The 19,372-nt window shown below is 41.2% G+C and overlaps 4 protein-coding genes across 6 annotated transcripts; 1 reads left to right on the plus strand and 3 right to left on the minus strand.

The window, feature by feature from the left end:
• The first annotated feature begins 20 nt into the window (after positions 1-20).
• Positions 21-11,520, plus strand: LOC132707813 (xylosyltransferase oxt). 2 transcript variants are annotated; one of them, XM_060679769.1, is made up of 6 exons: positions 21-581; positions 648-884; positions 1,284-1,441; positions 1,494-1,766; positions 3,904-4,422; positions 10,206-11,520. In XM_060679769.1, the coding sequence occupies exons 1-6, from the start codon at positions 191-193 to the stop codon at positions 11,127-11,129; spliced, it is 2,502 nt and encodes an 833-aa protein (XP_060535752.1). In that variant the 5' UTR covers positions 21-190; the 3' UTR covers positions 11,130-11,520. The 2 variants fall into 2 exon arrangements, with proteins under 2 accessions (XP_060535752.1, XP_060535751.1); XM_060679768.1 differs by having other exon boundaries at positions 21-884; positions 10,206-11,519.
• A 443-nt stretch (positions 11,521-11,963) lies between these two features.
• On the minus strand, positions 11,964-14,283 carry LOC132707816 (ras-related protein Rac1). Its single transcript, XM_060679773.1, has 4 exons — positions 13,947-14,283; positions 13,638-13,890; positions 13,400-13,534; positions 11,964-13,335 (listed from the first exon to the last, which is right to left on the minus strand). The coding sequence occupies exons 1-4, from the start codon at positions 13,979-13,981 to the stop codon at positions 13,180-13,182; spliced, it is 579 nt and encodes a 192-aa protein (XP_060535756.1). The 5' UTR covers positions 13,982-14,283; the 3' UTR covers positions 11,964-13,179.
• A 115-nt stretch (positions 14,284-14,398) lies between these two features.
• Positions 14,399-19,303, minus strand: LOC132707817 (chromosome transmission fidelity protein 8 homolog). Its single transcript, XM_060679774.1, has 2 exons — positions 19,178-19,303; positions 14,399-14,750 (listed from the first exon to the last, which is right to left on the minus strand). Exons 1-2 carry the CDS (start codon positions 19,195-19,197, stop codon positions 14,447-14,449), a joined length of 324 nt encoding a protein of 107 aa, XP_060535757.1. The 5' UTR covers positions 19,198-19,303; the 3' UTR covers positions 14,399-14,446.
• LOC132707814 (general transcription and DNA repair factor IIH helicase subunit XPB) lies at positions 15,204-19,296 on the minus strand. Of its 2 annotated transcripts, XM_060679771.1 has the most exons (6): positions 19,178-19,296; positions 18,256-18,911; positions 17,515-17,759; positions 17,145-17,454; positions 16,782-17,089; positions 15,204-16,069 (listed from the first exon to the last, which is right to left on the minus strand). In XM_060679771.1, the coding sequence occupies exons 2-6, from the start codon at positions 18,907-18,909 to the stop codon at positions 15,238-15,240; spliced, it is 2,349 nt and encodes a 782-aa protein (XP_060535754.1). In that variant the 5' UTR covers positions 18,910-18,911; positions 19,178-19,296; the 3' UTR covers positions 15,204-15,237. The 2 variants fall into 2 exon arrangements, with proteins under 2 accessions (XP_060535754.1, XP_060535753.1); XM_060679770.1 differs by lacking the exon at positions 19,178-19,296 and having other exon boundaries at positions 18,256-19,169.
• Positions 19,304-19,372: the final 69 nt, after the last annotated feature.

The following is a 19,372-nucleotide window of genomic DNA, read 5'->3' on the forward strand; positions in this document are numbered from 1 at the left end:
AGTCTGGCTACCGCCTCGGTCTGTAAAGAAGACTATTGTACTAACCTCAAATCAAACCTCCCCTGAGCCATACCATTTCGCATTCTGCGTTTGAGAAAACAAAGGGGTAAATTAAGATATTTTTGTTAAAAAATGTGATTATTGCCCGCGGCAATGTTTGCCAATTACGAAACGGTCGAAAGGCGGTGAAATGGTCAAGGGCGGCTCCAAGAATTCGTACTTGCGGCGTTACAAAGCGTGTTTCCTAATAGGTTTGACGATATTATCTTTTCAAATATTACTCGTGGCGAATTTTCTGACCCAGAACCGAAGCGACGAGCCGCAGAAGCAGTGGGAGCCGTCCGACTCGAATTCTCACGATGCCGAATTTTACTCGGCAGCGTCTGCAGCTAGAAACTTGAGCCATTTGAAACTAGACGATTTGGAGTTTGACGTGCCCTGCACGGTGACCGGAAAGGAAGCGCTGTCCGCCATAAGCAGGGCCAAGAGTCAAAAATGCAAGCAGGAGATAGTGAATGTCACATGTCTCGCGCTAGAAGGCAAGCTGTACCCGTCAGAATTGAAGTCCAAGTGTCCGAAAGGTAATTTTGAAGGAGGAAAGGACCTGGGATGTTACAAGGACGACAAGGCTTTCCGGCTGCTTACAGGATACTTCGGCAGAAATAAAGTCGAAAATTCTCCACAATATTGCATTAAATTGTGCCTGCAGTCGGGTTTCCCTTATGCTGGGGTTCAGTACTCAATCGAGTGCTTCTGCGGGGCCGACGAGCCGCCGTCGTCCGCCAAAGTGCCAGATTCCTCTTGCAACATGAAATGCCCCGGCAATCAGCACGCCACTTGCGGTGGATATTACACCATAAACATTTATCAAACGGGAATCAAAAGTAAGGCTTCCTTTATAAACTAATAAAAAAAAAACTTAGAATTAAAACTCTAAACCTCATCATAAAATGTTTTAATATTTATTTGGTGTTATTTAAAAAACCATATAGCTGTTAGATAATGTGGCCCTACCACCCTAAACATTGTTGCTCCCCAGGTCACTATTATTTTACCCATTAACCTGCACTTTGCGCCTTTTGTTGGTTGTTGAATGACGCAAGGTCATTGGCAGAAAACAAGATTCTAAAATTCTAAAACATTTTTCATAGTATCATATTTACCTAGAAAGGCGAATTTTCATTAATAATTGCCATAAAAGGCTAGGGTTTTCACTGTTATTCTTAACTTGATTTCTTGAGATGCCTTAAGAGGCCATATTGATTTACATTTCACGGTTGCAGAATTTATAGCTCAAATCGCCAACGATAAAGTTATGGAAGCGAAACCGGTAAAAATCGTCTTTTTGTTGACCCTAAACGGGCGAGCTTTGAGACAAGTACGCAGGCTCATAAAGCTGCTGTACCACAGGGACCACTACTACTACATTCACGTGGATATCGTAAGTAGTTACCAGAAAACCGAATGGCCGTAATTCTAAGCGTGACTTCCAGAGGCAGGACTATCTGTTCAGGGAGCTTTTACCGCTGGAGAGCTTGCCGAACGTGCGGCTGACACGCAAGAGGTTCGCGACCATATGGGGCGGGGCGTCCCTGCTGGAAATGCTCCGTTCCTGCATGAACGAGCTGTTAAACCACCACAGGTGGAGCTGGGATTTCGTTTTAAACCTCAGCGAGTCGGACTACCCGGTTAAGACAGTCCAGAAATTGACCTCCTTCCTGAGCAAGAACAAGATGCGCAATTTCGTGAAATCGCATGGACGCGAGGTGAGCCGATGAAATGATATGAACAAACTTTTGCGAACGTGACGCCTACGGGTTTATAGAACAGGTCTACAAAATTAAACTTTTTGACAGATGTTTTTATTTTGAAAACTGATTTTATATATATAATTTTGGTAGGCTGATTTCAAAAATTATATGTATCACATAAGGTTTTTTTGCAAATATTAAAGTTAAAGAAAAAAACGATGTTTCGGAAATAATTTATTTTTTTATTCAGTAAAAAAGTGGAATCCTAGTTAAAAGAAAGTGAAAAAAAAACATTACTCAGACTTCTTTTAAATATGACGAATGGGCAACGGGAACCGAGGCCAGTTCGTTACCATTGTGCACTAAAACGCCTTTTAAACAATGCTTACTTGAGTCAATAAACAGACGCCATTCTTCTTTTATATACGGCACATTTCCTAATATTGACACCACATCAGGAATATTGTTGCAAAACACTAGCCGTCCCTCCTGAGTAAAATATTGACATAACTCTTTTTCGCGATTCCGGTAAAAGCTTGGTGTGACGCCAGGTGCCAGTAAATGCTTGTCACGAAGTCTGAAAAGTGCCAAGCTCTAATTAAATCATTTAATTCGCTCTGGTTAAACACTTCGGGCTCTCTGAAATTTGGTGTGAAATCTGAACCATCTGGGTCAGAATTAGATTCCTCTGATTGTGAATGTGACGTTTTCTAGGTCTTTTGGGGCGGTAGGTATAACCACATCGGGTCTACGAAATCTGTTCTAATAATCAAGATGGGGATAGACAATTTGTTTCTTATTTTTTTTGTTGAACCATTGAACATTACACTAACAAAAATAACTTAAACATTTCTTCCTACCTTTTTGCTTAATCCTTCAACGCAAACGGAACACACAGTATACACCAAAATAAGGTGTATACCTTTTTCACAAAATAATTTATAGTTTGCTTTTGCTTTACTACATTACCGCAGATATAATAAAACTTGTGTCTTCGTTCCAAATTTATACGTTCTAGAATACTAGGACAACGCAACAATGAAGACAACAACCGCGAACCCAGTAGCAAGACGACCAACTGCGCATAAGAAAGGTTACAACGCTGTATTGACACTTTTGCGCCAACTCTGTAGCTTTGCAGAGAAAGCTAATATTATCCATCACTTTTAATTTCATAAAAAATAGTTCATTTAAAAATCGTGCCTAACATATATGTTTTGTAGGGCCCCCAAAAATATACACATAGGCAAACAGCTTTTAAAAATCAAAATCACAGTACTCTTTATTCCTCACGCAGAGTGAATAGTATTAGTGCCTTGCTGTTTTGTGATATCTTGATTTTAGAAATATTGTTGTTTCTTCAGTGCTGAATACAATATTTTATTTAAGAAAGTGACACTAGCGCTGCTGCACGCGTTGACTTCTGCAAAAAAAAAGTATCAAATACCATTCGGACTTGTTAAATTTTTGCATTCCATGAAGTTAATTATAAAAATGTTCTGCAAGCATTATTCCTTTCTTCCTCGTCTCTACACCATGGGACCTGCACGGCATATCAACTTTTACTTGCGTTACCAAAGTTGGCCGACACAGCGTTGCAGGCATATTTTCTTTTAATCAAAATATTTAGTTTTTTTATGCTTGATTTTATAGATATTTATTATCAACTCAATTTTATTTGCTCGTTTGTTAGTCATAATAAAAAAACAAAAATATCTGAATATATGGAGAATATTTTCATTTAAAGAAGCTATTAAAAAAATATATTTTCACTGCAAAGTCGGCAAGCATAAAATTTTAAGCTTAACATAGCACAAACTAATGCTCGTAAATACAACTAAACCCTCTAAACACAATCGATTTAGCAACTTTTTTTTTTTAAGTAGCATTACCACCTGAATCGCGAGCGGGAAATTTAAATACCAATTAAGTCAGTCCGGCGCCGAATATTTCCATGGTTGACGATAATTGCTTTAAAAATCGCGTCATCGATAACGTGATTAAAGCCAAAACCATTTGTGCGAGCCTATACTTGCGTAATTCCGGTCGGTCTATTGCGAAAGTCTCAGAGTAAGCACTATACAGATGCGACAAAAAGCCGCAAAAATCATTCCGCCCGATATATCGACTATTTTTGAATTTGTTGGTGCAGGTGCAGCGCTTCATCCAAAAACAAGGTCTCGACAAGACATTCGTCGAGTGCGAGACAAGGATGTGGCGGGTCGGTAACCGGAAATTGCCGGCCGGAGTGCAAATAGACGGCGGTAGCGATTGGGTCGCCCTCTCGCGTCGTTTCGTCGAGTACGTCGCCGGCCCGACCTCCGACGACCTCGTCTCCGGCCTGTTGACGGTATTTCGACGCACGCTGCTTCCGGCCGAGTCGTTTTTCCACACGGCGCTACGCAATTCGGAGTTTTGCGACACGTACGTCGACAACAACCTCCACGTGACCAACTGGAAGCGGAAGCTCGGCTGCAAGTGCCAGTACCGGCACGTCGTTGATTGGTGCGGCTGCAGTCCGAACGATTTCCGGCCGGAAGATTGGCCGAAGGTGCTCAACACTTCGCCCAGACCGATCTACTTCGCGCGCAAGTTCGAACCGGTCGTCAATCAGGCGGTGATCCTGCGCCTGGAGCTGTGGCTCTTCGGGCTGCAGCAACCGTCGAGACAGGTGAGTCCCGCCCCCTCCGAAAATATTCGTTTTTTTATGTAAAATATATATATCATACAAGCGGCAACGTTGCGAAGCTGAAAAAACTTTAAACCGATATAGCGTGGCACACCCTGTATATTGTAGTATATTAGCTGCCGAGAATGGTCTCTGGTCCTGGACTTTTCCGACAATAACTTTTGAACGGTTTGAGCTAGTCGGTTAAAATTTTGCTCCTTTTCAACATGGGATGCACGAGATATCTAAAAATGGCCGCGATCAAACCTCGGCGGCCATCTTTTTTTGGACATCGTTTTGAAACACGATAATTCCGAAATTGGAATCTAACGAATTGAAATTTCGCGTACGTATACGGAACCTATTGAAATTGGGTGCTGGGGGATCGGCAAGAATTTTTTCAAAATTTAAAATCGCGTTTGCAGGGGTCCAGGAAAAAAATCAATCATCGAAAACCGCATATGCGACCGAAAAAAATTGTGAACAAGAGGATGCACGAGAGCAAATTCTATAAATCTGTATTCTTCATAATATTTCAAAATATACAGGGTGTGGCTGGTATTCGCAAAAAATTGAAAATTGGGATCCCCTTACAATGGTAATTGACGATAACTAGAAGGCTGTGCTTCAGGCAGAGGCAGAAATCTACACCCACATTAAACGGTTGAAACTGGGCGCCATCAGGTATCGCGAAGTTTTTTTTTAACTTTTGAAAATCTTTCTTGGATTATTTTGGTTTTCAGAAAAAATATATTTTCTCGAACACTATTAATCCGAACGTCAAAATTCTTGAACCAGGAACTGTGAAACATCCGGTACTATAACTTTTATTTAAACAATATTTTCGATTATATATACAGGGTTTTTCAATTATATACAAAAATCTAAAAGATACTGAAAATTTGTAGGAAATATGGCCAAGAGGTTCAATATGGGCTGCCTCAAGAGCTACAATTTTTGTATTTTCAAAAAATGCATATGAAAATCACTATTCATCGGAAACTATGACGTACTGTATAGTTTCAGAAAAAAAATATTTTCTCGAAAACTTTGGAAAAATTCTTGGGTCAGGAAACGTGGTAGATTCAGGGCTGTAAGCTCTATTCCCGGCATTGTTTCAATTACGTATAGAGTGTGTCGATTATGGGCAAAAAATTAAAAAGATACTGAAAATTGCTGTTTTCGTGGGTAAAAACATGGGATGATTTGGTTTAAACTGTATCGAGAGAGTTTCAGGCTTCATCTATCAAACAGAGTACGCAATATGCTTGGAAAAATATCATTGACATCACTATTACTTGTACATATTTTTTAATTTACCAAATATGTCGTGACTTTGATACAGAGGGCATGCATGCATTACATCGATTTTGCGAAAGTGGTGGTGGTCCGCAGGAGCACTATAGGAAAACAATGCGCACCCACAATTTTTCGAAATCAATCTTGTTTTTTCTGCATAATTTCCATAATGATGACGATTTATCAACGAAAATTGACACCTGTGAGTTTTTTGACATCAGACATTTGAATTTATTCCGCAATTTAGCTTTTACTTGTAGAGACTCGCAAAGACTCATGACGCACGACCCTGTGTTGTATGTTTGATAAAAAAAAAACATTATTTTTACGTAAAAAAAGCGAATATTAAATAAAAACTAGGCTAGGGGCTGTGCTGTGTTTTACGTTAAAAAGACGAACAGTGAACATAAACGGGGTAGAAACCAGGTCAAGATCACCATAAATGTTGAAAATGTCCACCTCAAAAAAAAATTGACACCCTGTACGTCGAAAACGAAGCATTTTAGGTAACTTTGTACCTTAAAATTACTTGAGGAATCACACCCCCGTATAAAGCAATTTTCCTTTTTCTCTTCTTAGACATCTAAAACGTAATTTTCAAGTCATTTAAAAAAAATCATAGAAAATCCCGTGTACAGAATAGTTTTCCTCAGAGGCATACTTGTTAGAATTAATTTTTTATAAATATACAGTGAAGTCCGGATATAGTGAACTCGAAAGTTGCATCAAAATTGGTTCGCTGTATCGGCAACAAAATAAACTTTTGTACACACCAGACGTTTACCTGATGAATGGAGGTTACTACATAATGTATATTATATATGTTGGTTTTGTAAAAAACTGCCACGATATATTAGCATTTTTCTAGATAGGTATATGTATTACGTGATGTTGGAAAAGTGAAAATTAAATATTTTGTACAAAACAAGTAACAAGTGAACAAGAGCAAGTAAACAATATCTCGCAAAAATAAACTAAAAAAATACATGTATCCAACTACTCTAGGATAAACAAGTCGGATATTTTGGTTTGTACGAGTCTGTTAGAAAAGTTAATATTACTTATATAGCTTTCAAGTTTACAAAAAGAATTCCAAACTTTCTTAGGAACGTCGCGTGATCTCAAAAGCGTGCGAATCTCATCTTCACTCAATTTTGCATTTGTTTCTAAAAAAAATAACGTAAATCAGTCATTATTTTAATGTTACATTTCATGTTATAGATACATGTGGACGCTAACTGGATAATTTCGTCTTCTGTCCAACATTCGGTTGGACTAACTTGATCGTCCATTGAAACGTAACTTTCGATGTCGAAATGTTCAATCCTGCCAAGCACTGTGAATAAAATTTACAACATCCAATAAGCTCACTGAAAACTCTTGTCCATCATCAATTGCTTCTATCATCATCTTCCTATAGTAACACTGCAGGGAATGGATTCATGTCTTGCTGGCATAAAATGTGCTGGACAATTATCTACAAGAATTCCATTGGAGCAGCTCTTCGGTAAATAAGTCAGATGTCATCCACGCTTTGATGTTTGATCTGTACTTCACTGGGGTGGTCTTGTTTTTAAAACATCTTGGGTTTACTGATTTGCCGATAACATACAGCTTTCTCTTTTCTGTCCCAAACATGTTTGGAATAACCAGAACTGTTATTCGAACCTTGGAGAGTTTTCCACCTGCACACCTTTCTCCTTGGAATTTCTATGTCTTATCAGGGGTTAGTTTGTAAAAAAGGCCGGTCTCATCGGCGTTAAAAATATTGTCACTGTCATAATTTTTGCAAGGGTCAGGCCAAACCGTTGTAAGCCAGTTATTAACAACATTCATATCAACAGAGATACAATTTCTCTTCTTAAAACGTTCAAACCAACGCCTGGAACACACAAAATCTCTTCCTTCTATTCCACTTGCTTTTTGCTGAAGAACTGGACCACGTATGGGAACATTTTCTTTTATTTTTTGGGTAAACCACTGTAAATTGACGCCTTCATGAGCTGATTTTCTGAGCCTTTTACAACTTGCAACCGTCTCTAGGTTTCTTTAAGCAAATTCATTTCACGACAAATATTACTTTGTATTTTTAATTTTTTATATAACATCGTATTTTTCTTTCGAAGTTAATGCTTTTCGTTTTTCCTTCCCCATTGGAAGGTCTGTCATCAATATTCTCCACAAAATCTAAATCACAACTGAGATCGATACAATAACAAAACAAATGTGCTATGTATTTTAAACTTAAGGGGGAACACCCGCAAAAGTTCATTAAAAACAGAAAATGTACCTTAATCTTCACGAAAGTTAGTTCACTGTATCCGAAAGTTCACTATATCCCGATTCACCATAAACAGTAAAAATTTACACACAATATATATATATATATATATATATATATATATATATATATATATATATATATATATATATATATATATATATATATATATATATATATATATATATATATATATATATATATATATATATATATATATATATATATATATATATATATACATCGGGAAGTGGGAGAGGGAATTACGCACTGTTCACGCAACCAATCAGCGCATATAATGGGCTAAATGGGATTGGACCTCTGTCCTTGTTCAGTTCTCTTAACAACTTCTAAGCTTTCGTAGGCATCTAATTTTCTACTATTATTTACTTGTTTAACTAATTTTAAATTACTTATACCTACCTTATGATTATGGTTGAACATATGTTCGGCTACACTTGATTTTTCTAATCTACCAAATTTTAAATGAGCTAAGTGTTCCTTAAATCTAACATTAATTGATGTTTTGGTTTGCCTTGACTTGTCACAATCATTACAACATATTTCATAAATTCCCGACTTTTCAAGCGTATCTAGTTTATCCTTGGGATTACCCAACAGATTTTTTAATTTTGATCCGGACTGATAGACACTTCGAAGACCTGCGGTCCTGAAGACTACTTTTAAATTTTCCTTATCAGCTTGAAAAGCCGTTGATTTTTGAAGTTTGTTCTTAATTTTATAATTAACTTATCAATAAAACTATCTTCATAGCCATTGATTCTAGCCACCTTTTTTATAAGACTTCTTTCCACCTCAAACCTTTCTTGATTTAAAGGAAATGTGACAAGTCTATGGACTAGAAAATTAAAACTTGCCATTTTATGTTGAAAAGCATGATTAGAATCATTGGTTATGTATCTTAAAATACTAGTGTCTTTCCTATAAATGTCAAAAACTATATGATTTTCACTGTATTTGATAACGAGAACGTCCAAAAAAGGCAACTGTATGTTTACTTTCTATTTCATATGTGAATTTAATAGATGGGAAGTAATTATTCAAGTTTGAAATAAAGTCATTTAAATTCATGCAAATATCGTCGACGTATCTATACCATATCCTAGGAAAGTACCCGAATTTTTCTTTAGCATTCTGTTCAAAATGATGCATGAAAAGTTCAGCCAGAAAAGGAGATAAACGATTTCCCATGGCCGTGCCATTTTGTTGTTCATAATAGTTGTTATTATATAGAAAAATATTTTGACTCATGCAAAGCTTTGTCGGAGTGATTAGCTCTTCATAAGGTAGATATAAGTAATTTAAAATTAGTTAAACATGTAAATAATAGTAGAAAATTAAATGCCTACGAAAGCTTAGAAATTGTTAAGAGAGGGAATAGCGCACTGAACAAGGACAAAGGACCAATCCCATTTAGGCCATTATACGCGCTGATTGGTTGCGTGAACAGTACGTAATTCCCTCTCCCACTTCCCGATGAATATATATATATATATATATATATATATATATATATATATATATATATATATATATATATATATATATATATATATATATATAGAGAGAGAGAGAGAGAGAGAGAGAGAGAGAGAGAGAGAGAGAGAGAGAGAGAGAGAGAGAGAGAGAGAGAGAGAGAGAGAGAGAGAGAGAGAGAGAGAGCATTTGTTCTATTAAGTTTAGTTTTAATCTTCTCCTGAAGATGCCAACTCGGTTGGCGAAACGCGCGTCGAGTACGCAAAATTGAGTTTCGGTTTGTGGTAAAACGCGTTATTGTGTGTTAGTGCAGTGCCGAAGGTTCCAGTCAAGAGTTCAGTAAAAATTTACATTTGTCTTATGAGACTTTTAAGCGTATTTCGAAAGGTGTTCATTATAACCGAGTGTTCACTCCACTCCACTGTACTATCAAATTCGACCTATTTGTTATTTTTTTATAATAAACACCTTGCTCTCAACACTTCAACAAAATTGTTATAACTCAGAAACATTTTGGTCTTTATATTGCCGCTATTATATTAAAAGTGTTATCGTTGATTATGGATTCATGGAGGACTTTGTTTTGCTTCTGTAAAACCGAATATAAAGCAAACTGCCTCCGTTTATTAAAATGTTTGGACATGAAGCATTTATCGACTGTTACAGTTTTGTTTTTTTCGGAAAATACCATTTTTTATCTCCCCTTCAGGTTCCCAACCTCGACTCGTACTGGCAGAGCGTCTATCACCACCTGGACCTTGGCGCCTCTACTGACGCGGGCCTGATCGCTCTGGCGAGCAGCGTGGGACGGCTCGCCGCCAAAACTTTTGCACCTTGCGGTCTGTCGCCAGGTCGATTGCTCGAAATTTACAGTTTCCACCGTCGCGACGCTTACGAGTACTCGCTGTTTAGTTTTGACAGCGATCGCGGCGCGGTAGAGGTCGCCGTGAGGCCGGTGGGCGAAGGGCGGCGCTTCCCATTTCTCGACCGCGTCGCCACCTTCACCGTGAGCACCGACTACGACCAGAAGGAACAGATTTCTCGCAACTTTCCGCGCGTCATCTCGCCCCTCGGCGAACCAGTGCTCGCGTACCGATTCGAACCGACAGATGGCGCCAAAACGTACAATTTGACGTGTCTGTGGGTGGATCCGGCGGGCGTGCTTCGCGACGCCACCGCATTCACCGTCGACGACGCTCCGTCAGGCTACGTCCGTCCTAACCTCAAACCGCCCCACACGCCGGGGGCGTGGCTCGTCAAAATCGTCCACGGGCGCGTCCTCGCGGTCGAAATCCAGTTCCCAGTCATACCGACGGGGTATTTCGACGTCGCGGCGTCGGACGACGGCCCGGACGCGACGCCCTATGCGCACTTTTTGCCCGGACAGTCGGAGAGGGCTGCGCTCGCGAGGAAGGCGGAGGAAAACTCGCGGAGGCGGGGCGAAGGCTTCGTCGAGTGGACGGACTCGTTGGTGAACGCGTTCTACGCGGTGGAGAAGGCGTGCACCACCTCGCGGTTGGATTGCGAGGTCGAAGCGTGCACCGAGACGTGGTGGAGCAGCAGAGCGCCGGACCCGAAAAGTGCCATAGACGGGACGGTGAATGAGACCACGGGGACGTTCGACGTGTGGTGAACGCGCCCCCTCGCGGCCAAAGATAAATGTGATAAAAACGGTGCTCGAAGCGTGGTGTTTTTTTTTTCCTTCTCCCCAGTGACGGTGCGCCGATATACGTTATTTTTTTACGTCGTTCCCTTCCCTGTGGCAGGGAAAACAAGAACTACGCGAAAATAAGGACGACGTTTGGTTAATAATAACGTTGAACCAAAAATAAAGTAAACCGCACGGAAATGTTGGTTTTGGTTACTCCATTGAAACTCCCTTCTTCGCGCATTACTGCGAGACGAGAGCTGGGAATATATGAACTATCGGGAGACATGTAAACCAAAATTGTGCCCAAAATTATTTTAATTAGCGCTTTAGAAACACGACATTGACGGTAGTCTCATTGTTGGAAATAAAGACTGGCCATATAGTATCCCCGTCCTCGTCTTGCTTTGTTACCGTTAATCCAGTGTAACGTCGAATGGTCATAGGAACTACCGCGACTTGTGTGCAAAAAACAGGGGAAAAAAATTGCGAGAGTGAGGGTGGTCACTGAAAAGCGAAACTTGGATTATAAAAAACTAACTTTCGAAAAATTCTCGTTCTGAACACTGGACTTTAGGAATTAAAAGGTGCACATTCGTCAGCGTTAATTTCTTTTAAACCATTGTTGCTCAGAAAAGACATTTTAACTACTAATTTAAACCTGAAAAACGATACGGACATGACGGGACGAAGCATGTCAAAATCGTCCTTTTTTGTGTGGAAATAAATACAGCGAAAGCTCATTAAAAAAAATTCTATAATCTTCATTTTTTATACAAACGTCTTTTACACCATAAGAGACGAGGAATATTGACCCTTCACTGTAAAAATTGGGAAGAGAAGAATTTTTTTTTCTAGTAATAACATAGAATAATGTTCCAAAATTTTTATTCTATAAACGTTTTGGTATTATATCTTCATCTTTATATATATTTACAAAGTAGTCCCGGTTACACACTCATTGACGTTATGCGTTATTCAAAACTTTGTTACATTGATTAGCTTCTAAAAAAAATTTTTTTTTAACGAGAATTCGAAAGCGTCGCGCCGCTGGCGGCAGCGGCGCACTATTGCACCCTCGCGATCTAACACTAAATCGTACATTAAACGCCCGATAGTCCGAGCCGTCCGGATAATCGGGCCCTCGCTGTAAATGAACGACGCCGAATGTCGAAATGGCTAATCTACAACGTTGCCGCGTCTTCGCGCGAGCACGCACTTTAGATTCTAATTATTATTACTGATATTTTTTACGAAACGGCAAGTTGACAGATCGACAAAATTCGCGTTATAACGGTCCCCGTCGTCAACACGAAGTCGATCGGAACGGCAAAAAAAAAAGAATTCCACCTCCAAGAAGACGCAGATATGCGCTGAAGAAATATTTGTTTGATCGACTAGAAGCGGGCCTCTTTCCGCTTTCGTGGTATCGCATTTTAAATTTGTCAATTCTATTTCTTCCTTTCTTTACGCGTTCCGACCGATCCTGTCGACACTTCACGATCAATTAAAATGTTTAAATGCAAAATATACAATAATATTAAAATTTAAAAAAGCACAACTATCTCGAGAAAAAAAATTCATCAAAAAAAAAATATTTGTATAATTATAATAATAATAATTGTATGAGCGTCAATTTATGACGAAATCACATTTATGCACATTTTGGCCTATATCCCCCAGGGGGCCCTAGCCGTCCCCAGCGGAAAAACACCTATAACCTAACTTTTTTCAACGATAACAAAAGTGAAAGGCGATTACTCTATAGGAAACGCCACGGTTTGACGGCGGGGCCCCCGAGTCGCCGATTAAACTGACAAACTTACCCTAAGGATTGTGCTTTCCGCCCCCCCCAAAAACCGCAAACAAACCCTCCCGTGAACTGGCTCGAATCGTTTTATGTATAAGTACTAGCAACTTGGCGGCCATCTTTCAGAAGGGAGACTTCGTGCGCGGCCCGGATCGGCAACGCAACAACCTCGAAACAATCATTATTTTACGTAACACTGATTTTTTGCCCCCCCTCCGCCTAAAATTACAAAATTACACATTTACGCTTGGGTTTGACGGGCATTACAGGACAGAGCACCGCCCTGATCGCTTCGTCGAACACGGTTTTGAGCCCCTTTTGCGTTAACGCTGAGCACTCGAGGTATTTCACCGCGCTGATCTCCTTTGCCATCGCTAAACCCTGATTGCCACAAAAAAAAATCCCATGAAACCACCACTAGTGTCACTGAAACCGCTATGCTTACCTGGGGATAAGTAATGGGTGCCAGTTTTTTGTCTTTCAACTTTTCTATGGTCGTCCGGTCATCTCTTAGGTCCAGTTTGGTGCCGACCAAGATTATGGGCGTGTTTGGACAGTGGTGTCTCACCTCGGGGTACCACTGCAATGAAACCGCCGTTAACAAAGCGACACGCCACAATATTTAATTAGAATTAACACTTGCTTAAATTACCACCAGTACAAACTACTAGAACGGCGTTTACCTTGGCCCTGACATTTTCAAACGACGCGGGATTCACCAGCGAGAAGCAGATAAGAAACACGTCAGTCTGCGGGTAGGACAGGGGCCGCAATCGGTCGTAGTCTTCTTGGCCGGCCGTATCCCAGAGTCCCAGGTTTATGGGTTTTCCGTCGACCATCACGTTCGCTGAATAGTTGTCGAACACGGTAGGTATATACTCTCCTGGAAACGCGTTCGTCGTGTAGCTTATCAGCAGGCATGTTTTACCGACAGCTCTACGATAAAAATTTTTTATCAATATTATAAAGAAATTGGTGGTTCTTTTACTGACCCGTCCCCGACGACCACGCACTTGATGGCCTGCATTTTCACTCGATACCCGCGACCGAATTATCTCTAAACACGGTTATTAAAAAACACAACTTTTTAACAATCTTGGGTGTGTGTGTGTGGATGTGTCAGACGCAAGGCCGAACTAGACCCGGGACCTTGGACTGTTTCGCACGCGTAAACCGCTAACAAACGCACCAATCTTCTATTTCGAGATCGTTTTATTCCCAATCGACAAATCGCACGAGCCGAACCTACCCGTTATTACGGCTTTAAATAGGTTTTCGCGACCACCCGCAACACTGAATAAATACGGAGATGACAGGGCGATTGACAGACGACGGAACGCCACTTGTTGCCAACATAATCGCGCGGAATTACGCTGGTTGTCGTAATCGCCCGACCGATTCGCTTAGGTTACACACCACGGCGTTACGTCACCGAAAAAACAACTCTAATAAAAAAATTATTTATTTTCAAGAGAATACGGTTAGGCTTTAGTTAGGTAGTAGCGCCGACGATGGGTTTGGGCCGCGTTTTGAATATGATTTTCTTCCGAACGATGCATTTGATGACGTATTCAATTCCCGCGTCGTTCTTTTTCTTTTCCAGCAGCGCCAGCGGTTTTTCCATTCTCGTCTCTTTGCCGTAGAGCAGGTGGTGGCCTATTATGAGCAGGGGTGTGCCACTTTTCGTAAAATGCAAGTCGCCGACAAATTGTCCCTCGAACGAGGACTCGGAATGCGATTTCAAGTCGCCTTGTAGCTCGATTATAGCCCATTCAGTCGCGTTCTCTCCCGCGGGGCTGAAACAATTTTACGTTTTCCATTATTTCTGCAATTGCTTTAGGCAGAGGGGCCGTTTTTTCTTCAATGGCAGTTTTTGTGTAAGATTTTTAATGTTTATGCACAAAATATATTTCTTTGTCCTATTTTGCAATGCAAATTATATTTGTAATGGCACTATGACTTGTACAAAGGTTTTGTGTATTTTAAAATGTTAACAAGTAAAAAAGATTGTCTTCTCGATAAATGTTTTCAATATTTTGCAATACCGATTATATTTCTGTAATGGCATTACTAAAAAATACAAGATTTTTTTGCAATGACGGATACAAATTTTGTGCTTATTTTTTTTTTATTTAAAATTTAATTGATTTTAAAAATTGACGGATTTAAAATTACGCGGATTTTTGTTGTTATTCCATGCAGCTTTTTCAGCAACGACGCGTTTTTGAAAGCAAACGCGGATATGAGTGAATTCATTTATTTCCAAAAAAAAAAACGTAACAATCAGTAACGGAATTTCTTAAACAGTGGATGTTTGTTGACGTTCGAAGACCTTTTGAACTCGTAGTAGACCGCGTCGTCGCCTCCGGACATGGACCCGAGCCCGCCCACTTTCCTGCCAACGGCTCCGCCCCCTCGAGGGCCCCCTTCACCAGGCACTTTTTCGTCCTCACAGTCGATGTCACTGGCCGCGAGCACCTGTTGCAGCAGCTGGCCCTGCTCCTCCCTTGTTTTGTACATCAGGTCTGCCTCCTGGTCCATGCCGGCCAGCTTGGTGATCACCTTGTAGCTGTAACCCTGGTTCACGAGGAACCTCTGACGTTTCCTCGAGTAGGCCATCTCCATCGTGTCTTGCGACACCAGCGTGTAAAAGAACGCATTATATTCCTCGGCTATGGCCCCTTTTTTCGCTCGCAGAATACGCCCCAAACGCTGAGCTTCCTGCCGTCTCGAGCCGCCGTGTGACGATATCTGTATGAGCACGTTGGCCTCGGGCAGGTCGAATGATGTATCCGCCACTTTGCTCACGAATATCGTGTTCACTTTAGGGTTAAACTTGAAATTCTGCAGGATCTGGATCCGTTCGCCTTGCGACGTCGGCCCGTAGATGTACGGCTTGTTCATCTTGATAGCGTAGTGCTTCAAGGCAAACACGTTGTCGGAAAACACTATAGTCTTATCACCGCGACGCTCGTGGTACCGGATCAGGTACTGCGTCGCCCGGAATTTGTTCGGGTTCATCACGTAGAGCAGCAGTTTCTTGCTCGTCTTGCACAGCAAGTACTCCCTGTAGAATTCCGGCACCATCGGGCACCAAACCTCTGCGCACTGCACCCTGAAACAGGTCGGGAAATTTTCGGGTCCACCGCTTTTTTTGCAATGTCAACTCCGTTTTTGCAATGCAAATGCCTACCTTACGATTTATAATCGTACTGCCGTGCCGGCAAAGCAATAAGAATATCTTGAAATGTGGGAGAATTTTTTGCAATGAAATAAATTGATCTATTTTTGTTTTGCAATATCCACGTTTTAATATACATCGCCGAAGGTTTTTCGAAATGGAGTAAAAATTCTCCTGGAATGCGTCACTTTTTTGGAATTCTCGCCAATGACTTTTTACGCAATAAACAACACCGGGCGATATATGATTTTTTCGCTTTACTGGATGTGTTTTGCAGTGCCGGCGTTTTTTTTTGCTAAGCAATAAAAATATACACGGAAGAATTTTTTGCTATGATCTATTTTTTTGCAATACCTATGTTTTAATATACAAAGTCGAAGGTTTTTTGAAATGCATCAAAATTCTCACCAAAAAGGTTTTGCGACGCAATAAACAACACCTGGCGATATAATATTTTTTCGCTTTACTGGATGTGTTTTGCAATGCCGGCGATTTTTTTGCAAAGCAATCAAAATATCAAGCGATTCACCCTTTATCTTTGCAATGCTGCCTCTTTCTCCAATGAAAGAATTTTTTGTGATGCAATAAATTGATTGCTCTTTTTCAATAAAAATATCGGATGTTTTTTGCAATGCGATAAAAGTACCTAGCGATATATCCCTTTTTTTGTAATTCCAGCCAGTTGGCTTCGTAGAGCTTGGGCCCAATCAGAAAGTTGAGGTCGGCGATCTTGTCGTCTTCACGCAGCAAAGTGGCGGTCAGTCCGAGCTTGCAATGGGACTGAACGATGGTCAGAACCCTGCGGAACATTTTCGCAGGGATCGTATGGACCTCGTCGAGGACCATGATGCCCCACTCTTGGTCCTGCAGCCACTTCATCGTCTGCTCGGCCTCCCACGAGCGTTTCTGGGTGTGCGTTATCATCGAGTATGTGGTTACCAGGATGCTGCATCCCTAGAAACGCCCTTCCTCTTATTCGGGACTGCCACGGAACCCGCGTTTTATCTACCATCGGTTTGTCTTTGGCCTCGGAGGTGAACCGACATATCATGCTGTCGTCTGATGTGGACCACATCTTAAACTGCTGCTTCCATTGTTCTACGGACACGCCTGAGTTGCAGAGCACCAACGCCCGCTTGCGGACCGTGCAGCAAGCGGTCACGCCCACCAACGACTTCCCCGCCCCGCAGGGTAATACGATGACGCCCGACCTGGCTCGACCATTGCCGAACATTTTTCGGAGGCTCTTTTCCTGGTAGGGTCTCAACACTGCTGACGGTTTCAAGTCGATGTTGATGTCCGGATTAACGGTGTCATTTCTGAAAGACGCCGGAGGCGGTGGGGACTTCGGATTCGACTAGCGACCAGTCGCAAGTTACCTAAAATCGTATTCGGCGAGCAGCGGGTACTCCAATTCAATGCACCTCTTTTGGATCACCTCGATTTTCTCTTGGTTGACCTCGAACGAAACGGTTTCGAGCGCGTTCTCCTCCTCGTCCTCCTCGTTGTCGATTTTCTCGTAGAAATTTGTGATGTCGTCGGGCACGGCCGACTCTGACGGACCGGTGTCAGCCGACGGACCCGCTTTGGTTCCAAAATTGGGCACGTTTTTTTTGTCTTGAACCTAAAAGCGATCCCGGTCCAATCCAAAACCACCACGCTCCCCACTCTTTTAGAGATAGAATGTGTTTTACGTTCAAGGAGAGGAAAAAAGTAACCAAAGTAAATTTTACATTGGGCAATGGCGTTCGCACAGAGATTAAATATAAGCCTTTCGATGCGGTATTTTTCAAAATATGCCCAGACGCCATAACATTTTTATAGAAAAAATGAGTTAAGCATGTGAACATCGCTGTTTAAGAGAAAAAATGGCAAAAAAGCATGGGGCAGTGGGTGAAATTCATGCCCATGCCCAAAAGATCAGAAGTAACAATTTTACTATAGTTAAGAACAGCTAAATTCAATTTATCTGTTGAAAGTTATTCTTATGGTTGTTCATTTTAATTCTAATCAGTAAAACTGTTAAATCTCAATAAATAACAATTTTGTTTATATTTCATTTTAATCAATTTTGTACCAAGTAGGAATCCCTTAAACCAGTTGGCAGGGGCGTAACTTGCCTGCGTTATAAGTCCCTCCGAGTCACTTTCGACGTTCCTACGTAACCTACACTCTTGTATAACAGGATCTTTGAGTAATTTCTGGAGTACCTCCGGATAGGGGCTTTCTACAAAGTACTTGTTGTGTTTTAGCACTAATTTTACTTTACCGTAAGATAACGTGCACAATTTAATGAAATCCACTATGCCGTCAGGTACGCTAGTCTTGCTGAGTCGTTTTAAGTACTCTATAATATCGTTGGTTTGCAATCCGACGCTCACGGCGGCGTACAATGAATAGGCCGTCAGTTTGTATTCGTGTATGTGCTCGGGGCGGCACACCGGCTCCGAGATCGCTATCAGAAAGTCGTGAGCGTGTTTGTAAACGGGAGAAAAGGACTCTAGAAAAATGTGGCCGTTGGGGGCTACCCACAGAGGTCTAGACGCGTTGTCCGGCTTTAGCACCATCTGCGGACGATAGTCCTTGGCTCCGAACTCGTCCTCCTGCACTTTTTCGTCGTTTTTTTCGGCGTCTTTCGCAGCCGCGCCCGGCACTGCCGCCTCATCGCCTTCCAATATATCCTCATCGTCCGGGATCCACGCGTCTTCCTCTTCCTTTTTACGCCTCTTCGACTGTTTATCTAGGCGCGAACTCGGGCGCTTCGGTGGCCCCATAACTATCGCGCAATATTAGACGACACTCGCATGACAACTAAGCGGTTTGAGGTTAGGTTCAACAATGACAACAAACTAACATCAACTCGACGTGGCGCCGCAAAAAAACCCGATGTGATATTCGTTAATGTGCTGTTGTAAGCGCAAAATGAAAGCGATACGAAAAATCCGCTAAGAAGCGGATAAACTGCGACTTAATAGCGGTACGAAATGACGCGAATCGAAAGGAAACAATTTCTTGCTAGGCGAATTCAAAATCAACACTCACCTTTTAATAAGGATTACCATCGCCGGCTTTACTGAGTTTCGCGTGGTAATTTTGCAGAAAATTCGCGAAAATGTAAAAATTCTATTCAAGACGCAAAGCCGACTTGAAAAAGACGCGACATCTAGCGACCGAAATCTTAAGGTTGTAAAAATCCAATGGCAAACTTTATTTTCTCAGCACGGATACATCCAACTT

This window comes from Cylas formicarius, unplaced genomic scaffold (genome assembly GCF_029955315.1).
Source record: "Cylas formicarius isolate icCylForm1 unplaced genomic scaffold, icCylForm1.1 PGA_scaffold_9__14_contigs__length_23061073, whole genome shotgun sequence".
NCBI lineage: Eukaryota > Metazoa > Arthropoda > Insecta > Coleoptera > Brentidae > Cylas > Cylas formicarius.

Excerpts from the sequence above, each read along its gene's own strand:
- LOC132707813 (XM_060679768.1), top strand. The coding sequence starts at position 191 with ATGGTCAAGGGCGGCTCCAAGAATTCGTACTTGCGGCGTTACAAAGCG. Across the intron at positions 885-1,283 it reads TTATCAAACGGGAATCAAAA|AATTTATAGCTCAAATCGCC; the intron begins GTAAGGCTTCCT and ends TCACGGTTGCAG. Across the intron at positions 4,423-10,205 it reads TGCAGCAACCGTCGAGACAG|GTTCCCAACCTCGACTCGTA; the intron begins GTGAGTCCCGCC and ends TCTCCCCTTCAG.
- LOC132707816 (XM_060679773.1), bottom strand. The coding sequence starts at position 13,981 with ATGCAGGCCATCAAGTGCGTGGTCGTCGGGGACGG. Across the intron at positions 13,891-13,946 it reads TGCGTGGTCGTCGGGGACGG|AGCTGTCGGTAAAACATGCC; the intron begins GTCAGTAAAAGA and ends TTTTTATCGTAG. Across the intron at positions 13,336-13,399 it reads CACCCATTACTTATCCCCAG|GGTTTAGCGATGGCAAAGGA; the intron begins GTAAGCATAGCG and ends TGTGGCAATCAG.
- LOC132707814 (XM_060679771.1), bottom strand. The coding sequence starts at position 18,909 with ATGGGGCCACCGAAGCGCCCGAGTTCGCGCCTAGATAAACAGTCGAAG. Across the intron at positions 17,760-18,255 it reads CGGAGGGACTTATAACGCAG|GTTCAAGACAAAAAAAACGT; the intron begins GCAAGTTACGCC and ends GATCGCTTTTAG. Across the intron at positions 16,070-16,781 it reads AAAAAGGGATATATCGCTAG|GGTGCAGTGCGCAGAGGTTT; the intron begins GTACTTTTATCG and ends GACCTGTTTCAG.
- LOC132707817 (XM_060679774.1), bottom strand. The coding sequence starts at position 19,197 with ATGGTAATCCTTATTAAAAG. Across the intron at positions 14,751-19,177 it reads ATGGTAATCCTTATTAAAAG|CCCCGCGGGAGAGAACGCGA; the intron begins GTGAGTGTTGAT and ends AAATTGTTTCAG.